The sequence below is a fragment of the Girardinichthys multiradiatus genome, chromosome 14 (genome assembly GCF_021462225.1).
Source record: "Girardinichthys multiradiatus isolate DD_20200921_A chromosome 14, DD_fGirMul_XY1, whole genome shotgun sequence".
Lineage (NCBI taxonomy): Eukaryota > Metazoa > Chordata > Actinopteri > Cyprinodontiformes > Goodeidae > Girardinichthys > Girardinichthys multiradiatus.
In genome coordinates this window covers 14,310,352-14,319,931 of record NC_061807.1, presented here as the reverse complement: position 1 = coordinate 14,319,931, position 9,580 = coordinate 14,310,352, and the positions used below count along the sequence as shown (strand labels likewise).

At 37.6% G+C, this 9,580-nt stretch overlaps 1 protein-coding gene across 1 annotated transcript; it reads left to right on the top strand.

Moving 5' to 3' along the window:
* Positions 1 to 3,936: 3,936 nt before the first annotated feature.
* LOC124881120 lies at positions 3,937 to 9,227 on the top strand. Its single transcript, XM_047386633.1, has 4 exons — positions 3,937 to 4,036; positions 8,018 to 8,249; positions 8,550 to 8,812; positions 8,986 to 9,227. Exons 2-4 carry the CDS (start codon positions 8,030 to 8,032, stop codon positions 9,181 to 9,183), a joined length of 681 nt encoding a protein of 226 aa, XP_047242589.1. The 5' UTR covers positions 3,937 to 4,036; positions 8,018 to 8,029; the 3' UTR covers positions 9,184 to 9,227.
* The last annotated feature ends 353 nt before the right edge of the window (positions 9,228 to 9,580 follow it).

The following is a 9,580-nucleotide window of genomic DNA, read 5'->3' as shown; positions in this document are numbered from 1 at the left end:
GAAATCAGTTCACTGTCATTATTTTGTAAATCAAATGGTTCACACGTGAGATAGTGTAACCAACAGATTAGGGCAAATTAATTAGTATATGTTATAGTGAAACATCTTTAATGTAATTTATTTTGCTGCTGTGTTTGTTGCTGCTGCTTTAAAGCAAAAATAAACTAATGTAATAACAAAATCTTATCTAAAGAAGCAAGGAATGCCATTGAAATTAGACCATTTTGACCAGCAAGCTTGTTAAAACACTCCTTCATATTGACTAGAACAGCAGCATCTGTCTATCTATGTATCTGAAGATATGTATGAGGCCACAGTGTGTATGTGTGTGTCCTCCATAAGAATAATAGGAATTTCACGGTGGCTGGATGCTTTCAGAGTTCTGACCTGTCCTAAAGTAGGCCAGTAGTGCCAATCCTTCACCCGCCTGCAGCAGCGTTGACGAATGAGCACTTAATGTTTGAGCATGTGAGTGTGTGTGTGTGTGTGTGTTTGTGCACATGTTTTTTGTTACCTCACAGGGACATTTCCTTATGTGATTACTGATTTGTTAAGACCAGAAGTATTCATAGGGTGCAAAGCCCCGTCCTGCTGAGGCAGTGTTGATTCTAGGAACCTGACTAGGTGATGCTGGACATAAAGCCACAGTGAGCAGCAGCCCCTACTAATTACACCCCCACCTATAGGACCAGATGTTTATGTACACTATTACATAAACATTGTATGAATCTTTCTGAATAGCTGAACAGTAAGATTACTATGCGCCTCAAACACAATGTTCCCTTGTGGGACGTCATGGGAAAATAAAAACCAATCAGCCAAAATCTCAGAAGAAAACTGTAGACCTCTTCAAGGTTCAAACACCTAGATGCAAGTATAAACTGCATGAGAATATCCATCATTATATTATTTTGGAAAGAGATGGGTCCTGTGTTCCAGAGATGAACATGTTTTAGTGTGTGTAAATCTGTGTATCACTCTCGGAACAAAAGCAAAAAAACCTTGTGAAGATGTTGACTAAAGCTAGTAAAAGTCATTGTAAACAGTTAAACAAGTCCTGTAACAGAATTGGCTGAAAGGCCACTCAGAGACGAAGAAGCAAATAAAAACACATTATAGTTCAGAAATGAACTCAGGGACAACTTTAATTTTGATAGACATGTCCAATGGTCTGGTGAAACTAAAATTGAAGCCTTTGGCATGTCCTCTTTACATTTGGAGGGAAAATAGGGATGCTTGCATGGTTAAGAAAACCATATAGCGTAGGAGTGGAGGCATTATACTGCAGTGGTGATTTTCTGTAGGAGGCATAGGTGCTATTATGAGGAAAAAAAACGTGTAAATTTTGTAGACATCAGCCAAGAAGTTGAAGCTTGTGTGCAAATGTGGTCTTCCAATTAAACAATGACTGTACACATACCGCTAAATTAGTTACAAATTGGTTTACGGACAATAGAGTCAAAGTTTTAGAGTGTCCATCACAAGCTTCTGATCTCAGACCAATATGAAATTAGTGGCAGTGCTAAAAAAGTGTGGGCAAGCAATGAGGCCTACAAAACGTACTAAGTTACACCTAAGTTACACCAGTGCAAATTATTGCGAGAAGCTTGTGAAAGTCTACAAAAGGGATTCTATCAAATACTAAGGAAATATATGTAAACTTCTAAATTTAAAAATTTGTTATTTGGTCAAGTAGCAAGTAAAACACATTGTGGTCATCCTAACTGACCTAAAAGAGCAATGGTTAAAATCTAATTAAATGCCATCCATTGAGAAAAAAATATTATGCTTGTTTTTAGATAGTGAATATAAATATCTTGTTTCAAATGTATATGAAACGAGATGTTGTAGGCTTGGGCTTAACCAGCTTTCATTGCTCTGCTATTATAATAACTGCCATACAACACTCTTAAAAGCCTAACGATACATTTAACAGTGTATGAGAAAATTTACTAAATTGACATGTACCAAATAACCAAGTACTACAGGAAGAAACCTCACAGAAAAATATCCACTCTGTGACTTTTGCACATTCCTACCTGATATGATATTAATGAAATTAAACTATTCCCCAACTAAAATTTGACCAATTTCCACATTATGTTTCTAAATTTGACCATAATTTCAAGCAGGATATCGTAAAGGAATAATTTGTTCAAATTTCACTGCGAGTAGCACAGTTTGATAGACAGAAAACAGGGTTTTAGCACCAAAAGCCTATTTTCATCAGCAAATTCCAAGTTTTCCAAGAACCAGACTTTTTACAACAGCAGTAAAACACTTATACAACTGAGACTTTTTCAGTTTGCTGTGTTATGTCATAAAAACATAAAAGGAAATAGAAACTTTCATAACCAGTAGCACTTACATATGCTTAATTATTCTCAGCACTTGTACTTGAAATTTCCATATTTGAAAATTGGAAAAATGAGTGAAAGGTGATGAGAAGTCAGAATTGTAGGTGGGAATGTTGAAGCGTCATCACCTTAAAATCCAATATGGCTACCTTGATTTAGAACTGAACGATTGCCAAAATAATAATAATATCAATAATAATTCAAGGCATTATTTATTTACACTAAGTGTTAAATAAATAATACCTTGAATGAATAAAAACATTGTATTTATTTACAGTGTAAGATTGGTCCTAAAGGTTTATGCTACAAGGTAAACATGTTTAAGTCTACATTTATTTTATCAAAGAAGTGGGTTGGATTACATGTGATTGCATCAGAAGAACTTGATTATGATGATAATATATTTCTTTATACATTTTATTTATTGTCTCAAACATAGAGCCAGTATTATGCAATAAATACATTGATAGAATACATCTAAACTTATGCTTATAGTCTAATTATTTGTCTTTTCTTCTTTAAAAACATGCCATTTATTTACAGTATTATGAGTGACATCTTGTTGAAGCAATTTCAATATAAAACAGGTCAATCTTTGTGTGCTTCTCCTTGTAAATATTTATGATTCTCCAAACCATTACAAGGAAACCTTTCTCTAAACAGATGTATAAGTGGCAGAAAGAACATGCCTTAATGAGTGAACTCTGCTTTCTTCTGATTTTGTGTCACAATTTAGCCACTAGATGGAGGTGAATACCAAAAAATGATCTAAACAGATTACTTAGAACCTCTGTAAGCAAAATCTGATTTAAACTTGATTAACTTTAATCAAAACCCGTAAAAAGTTTGTAAATGTGGTTCCAAGGGCTCCGTTTAGGTCTGAAATGCCTAATAGAGCGCTTAAAATAACCTATATGACTAACTGCCAACAATATGCACTCTAACCTGACCTAACCTGAACTTATCTAAACGTGTCTCTACTAGTCTTTACAATATTAATTAAATCCATGTGTTAATTTTTAAACAGTTGCTAAAACGGTGCCTTGGTTTTCAGGACCTGTAGCCGACTTGGAGGGAGTTCCAAGCAGCAAGTTCGGGGTCTCATTTTTTAGATTTAAACTTCAGACTGCCATAAAACCCTTTCTTTTTGTATAACTTGTGTTACAGCTTTTCTGCTCTGGTTTGCTAAATTTTAAAGTTTAGTAAAGAACAATTAATTAAATGAACTGGCATTTTAAAGTGTAAAGTTATTAATTATTTGATCAATTTAGTCAGGACTGAAGAAGGGTAACCCTAAGGGATTCAAGCTGAAACGAAATGAAAAATGAAAAACAATATATATATATATATATATATATATATTGTGTAATAAATAACTAACATTTTCAAATAATTTATTTGACAGTTAGATGGATAAACTTCAAATTGTTATTAGGATTGGTAACTTTGATTGAATTTGTTTGGAAGCCTTGAGCAAATTTGTTTTAGAGACTTATGGAAAAGAGCGGATAAAAAAAAACTACGTATTTATGATGATTTCACAGCAGTTTTTGGTACGTGGACATTTTTGTGTCCACAGGAGACAATATTGTCAGCCGTTAACTGGAAGCTCCCACAGCTGTCCAATTACCGATTATTACGCTGCTGACGTCAGACTTCCTGAGCCAGAAACTGGAGAGGTAAATTAATAACTCTTCTATTATTACACTTTATTATAGTTTTCACTTTATAGTTTTATATTAAACTAAACGAAGTGCTTAAATGTAAGTTTAAAGTTTTTTTGTTATATTATTTAATTACCCAGGTTAGCTAGCTAGCGTAAGCTAAGCTAACGGTTAAACGTTTCGTAAATGACCGCGGTGAAGTTAGTTTGAAGTTGGATATTGAATATTCAAGCTCCGCGGAGTTAGCGGCATCTTGCTCACGGTTGATCCGATATTTCGGCTAGCTGCTCTCTGTTGCTCCCTCTTCTGACCCGCGGTGGTTCACTTAGTCAATAAGTTTCCGAACCAAACAATCGTGGAAAATGAAAATAAATAAATTCCTTGTCTTGTGACCAATTGAAACAAAAACAATGGTAAAACATGCTACTAGATTACATCAATGAGGCGCACTCATTTTTATTTCATTTTAAGCCTTTTTACATTTTTAAGGAATTGTTTTATTCCAAAACTAGCATTTTTCTTCAATAGCTTCCAGGTCATGTGACCTACTGACACAAAATCTTTTTGAAATTGTTCTACTAGTCTGGATAGATGAGGCACACTCATTTTTATTCCAATTTACGCATTTTTATATATGTAAGAATTTCTTTCTCTTAAAAATTGGCATGTTTCTTCAATAGAAAGAACTCTTTGTATATCAGCACTGATATACAGTATATATATATATATATATATATATACTCGTACTCGTACTCGATGTCTTCTGCTTTATCTGGGACCGGGTCACAGGGGCAGCAGACTCAGCAGAGACGCCCAGACATCCCTCTCCCCAGACACCTCCTCCAGCTCCTCCGGGTGGAGCCCAAGGCGTTCCCAGGCCAGCCGAGAGACATAGTCCCTCCAGTGTGTCCTGGGTCGTCCACTGGGCCTCCTCCCGGTGGGACGTGCCTGGAACACCTCCCGAGGAAGGCGTCCAGGAGGCATCCGGTATAGATGCCCGAGCCACCTCAACTGGCTCCTCTCGATGTGGAGGAGCAGCAGCTCTACTCCGAGCCCCTCCCGGATGGCCGGGCTCCTCACCCTATCTCTAAGGGAGTGCCCGGCCACCCTACGGACGAAGCTCATTTGTATCCGGGATCTCGTTTTTTCAGTCATGACCCAAAGTTCATGGCCATAGGTGAGGGTAGGAACGTAGACCGACCGGGTAAATCGATTCACTTCTCGACTCAGCTCTCTCTTCACCACAACGGACCGGCACAATGTCCCCATTACTGTGGCAGCCGCACCGATCCGTCTGTCGATCTCCCGCTCCATTCTTCCCTCACTCGTGAACAAGACCCCGAGATACTTAAACTCCTCCACTTGAGGCAGGAACTCCCCTCCAACCTGAAGAGGATATATCTGAAATTTTCATTTTAGGTGCATGTCCACTGTGAGAGACATAATCTAAAAAAAAAAAAAAAAACGGAAATCACAATGTATGATTTTTTAATTATTTGTGTGTTACTGCTGCAAATAAGTATTTGAACACCTGCCAATCAGCTAAAATTCTGGCCCTCAAAGACCTGTTAGTCCACCTCTAAAAAGTCCACCTCCACTCCACTTATTATTCTAAATTAGAAGCACCTGTTTGAGGTCGTTAGCTGCATAAAGACACCTGTCCACCCCACACAATCAGTAAGACTCTAACTACTAACATGGCTAAGTCCAAAGAGCTGTCCAAAGACACCAGAGACAAAACTGTAGACCTGCACAAGGCTGGAAAGGGCAACTGCCAAGCAGCTTGGTGAAAGAAGATCAACTGTTGGAGCAATTATTAGAAAATGGAAGAAGCTAAACACCATTGTCAATCTCCCTTGGACTGGGGCTCCATGCAAGATCTCACCTCGTGGTGTGTCAGTGACCCTAAGAAAGGTGAGGAATCAGCCCAGAACTACACGGGAGGAGCTGGTCGATGACCTGAAGAGGGCTAGCACCACTCGTTCTTTCGGTCCAAGGTAACTGTGGGTAATACACTAAGACGTCATAATTTAAAGTAATGCATGGCACGGAAGTTTTCCCCTGCTTAAATCAGCACACGTCCAGCCCCGTCTCAAGTTTGCCCGTGACCATTTGGATGATCCAGAGGAGTCATGGGAGAAAGTTCTGTGGTCAGATGAGACCAAAATAGAACTTTTTGGTTTTAATTCTACTTGCCGTGTTTGGATGATGAAGAATGATGAGGACCATCCCAAAAACACCATCCCTGCTGTGAAGCATGGGGGTGGAAGCATCATGCTTTGGGGGTGTTTTTCTACACATAGGACAGGACGACTGCACTGTATTAAGGAGAGGATGGCCAGGGCCATGTATTGCCAGATTTTGGGGAACAACCTCCTTCCCTCAGTTAGAGCGTTGAAGATGGGTCATGGCTGGATCTTCCATCATGACAATGACCCAAAGCACACAGCCAGGATAACCAAGGAGTGGCTCCGTCAGAAGGATATCAAGGTTCTGAAGTGGTCTAGCCAGTCTCCAGACCTAAACCCTATAGAAAATCTTTGGAGGGAGCTCAAACGCAAACTGGAATGGGCCAAAATCCCTGCTGCAGTTTGTTCAAACCTGGTGACAAACTACAGGAAACGTTCAACCTCTGTAATTGCAAACAAAGGCTACTGTAACAAAGATTAACATTGATTTTCACAGGTGTTCAAATATTTATTTGCAGCAGTAACAAACAAATAACTTATTAAAAAATCATACATTGTGATTTTCGTTTTTTTTTTTTTTTTTAGATTATGTCTCTCACAGTGGATTATGAGGGACCAAAAATGACAAAATGAAATAAATATGTAAATAAATAAATACACATATAAATGTATAAATAAATACATATAAGAAGAAATAAATACACATATAAATGCATAAATGAATAAATGTAGGAATAAATAAATAAATGAATAAATATGTTTTGGTCATGAAAAAGACTAATTCTATATATTTTTTTCTTGCATTTGTCTATTCATTTATTTTCTCCTTTTTGTGTATTTATACATTTATGTATTTATTCATTCATTTATTGATACTTTTATTTATTTATTCCTACATTTATTTCTGTATTTCTACATTTCCACATTTTCATTTATACATTTATTTATTCATACATTCATTTATTTCTACTTTTATTTATTTATTCCTACATTTATTTCTGTATTTCTACATTTCCACATTTTCATTTATACATTTATTTATTCATATATTCATTTATTTCTACTTTTATTTATTTCTTCCTACATTCATTTCTGTATTTTTTACATTTCTACATTTATTTATTTCTGCTTTTCTGTCTCCGTATGTTAATGAGGTGCGTGGTTCTAACATTTGTCTTCAGCACCATTGGTTAGAATTGTGTGTATGATCCCGATCCTGCTGCTACTGCCTAGACTCCGGTACCGAAGTTCTTTTGGTAGGCATGATGGCGGGTTCTCTTACAGCCATTGCCAATGATTTAAGGTCATTGGCAAATGATATTGACCTAAATGAACCCAATGACTACCTCCATTTTTGTTTTGCACGGGTCATGGAGGATTTCAATCAGCTCCAAGCTGAGATGGATGTGGAGGTTGACTCCACTATATTGTACAGTCTGGAGGAAGTTGGCCGCCAACTTGCTATACGCTTAGAATCAGAGGAAAGGAGGAATGGACGACCATCCATTATTTTACCTCCAGAGGTCATTGAGGCGCACCTCCATTTCGGCCATACCGCTGCAGACGTCGCAAATTTGTTCGGGGTGTCTGAGCGGACAATTCGACGGAGGATGGTACAGTACGGAATAAGGTAATTTTTTGATTTAATCCTGTTAGCCTGAAGGTCCCGCGCGCTAAAACCAGAAAATGCGTTAATAAATGCAGTAAATGCCGTACCAGCAGCCGAGCATTAGGGTTAAATACCTGGTATTATTTCATATAGTAGGCTAATATGATGGAATATGATGAAATTAGTCTCTCGTTTTAGGCGTTTACACTTATGTCGGATATCAGCTTTAGTCGCTTCATCGTACACCTGAGTGCCTCCACCAACAACCGCGCAGCAACAGTCCTGAGCAGCTTTCTCAAAGCTGTTAACGTCTATGGTGTACCATCCCATGTGAGATCGGACAAAGGAGGGGAAAATGCTGATGTTGCTCGCTTCATGGTGGCTAACAGAGGACTTCACATATTGCTGGCAGAAGTGTCCATAATCAAAGGTAATAATATTTTTGTCTAACATCTAAATAATAATCACACTGAGGAGTGTGTGTGAATCTTTTGATACGTTTTTCCATTAGATTCAGTGAAAAAGTATCCAAACCTTTGACTGGTTCTGTAAATATGCTAGTTTTTGGTATGATCCGATTAGTCGACTAAAATAATCGGTGACTGTTTGATTATCAAAATAATCGTTTGTAGCAGCCCCAATGTCTGTAAGTATGCCACTTACAGACAGAAAGATTTTCACCAAACTACTCAACAATATGCATTTTTCCTCTTTTTCCCAATCAGAATAGAGAGGCTCTTGAGAAACGTGTATGCGGGAGTACTTGATCTCTTTTACACCATTTTTAACAACCTCGAGACAGAAGGCCTTCTTAACCCGGACAATGAAGTTCATCTCTATGCTCTACACCAGTTCTTTGTCCCTCACATCCAGAAGCACCTTGAGGTTTTCCAGCATGGCTGGAACTGCCATCGACTGAGCTCTGAGGAAAATCAGTCACCACTTCAACTGTGGACTTACCACCAGCGTGATGCACAGCAGGAGCCTTTAGAGGTTTGTATTTTTTCTGTTTGGTTTTAGACTGGAGCAGTTTTTACAGTTAATCAATGGAGCTATTTTAAAGAGTAACTCCATATAAGTCCCAGAAAAATTTAATTAGATGGCTTTCAAGTCTTACATGGATTTTGTCTGAGCAGACCGTCTAACCTTATTACCATTAATTATAGGTTGGCGTGGAGTATGGTGTTGATTGGACTGGACCATCTGGTTATCGCCAGCAGGATGTTGTGGTCCCTGAGGTTCAGCTGCAGCGCCCACTGACTGAACAGGAAGTGGAAAGCTTCCCAAAACCTGATGGCCCTCTGTCTGACATCTTGGATTCTTACATAGAGACAGTAAATCTTTTATCTGAGATGCTCCAGTGAATCACAGTTTCAAGTGCAGAAAGAATAAATCATACACAATATCATATAAGAAATTGTCTGTTTACTTGTTAACCTAGCAAAGTATTTGAGAATGAAAAAGGCAGAACTCTTCTTTTAACATTTATAACTCACATGGTTTTGCAATACAGCTTTGTACAAAATCTGTCCTATTGTTTTAAGAGTTGTTTTGGCACATTATGCTCATATCAATAGAAAGACATTTTGTGAATCAAAACTATTTTGATTATTTGATATAGATTGACAACTGTATCAAAGGGTTCTGTATCAATACACAATTTGATACAGAACCCTTTATAAGTAAAAAGAAAAAGAAAACTTTACAGAACTTTAAAGAAACATACCAGTAGTTCTACTTGTGTAAAATGACTACATTTCT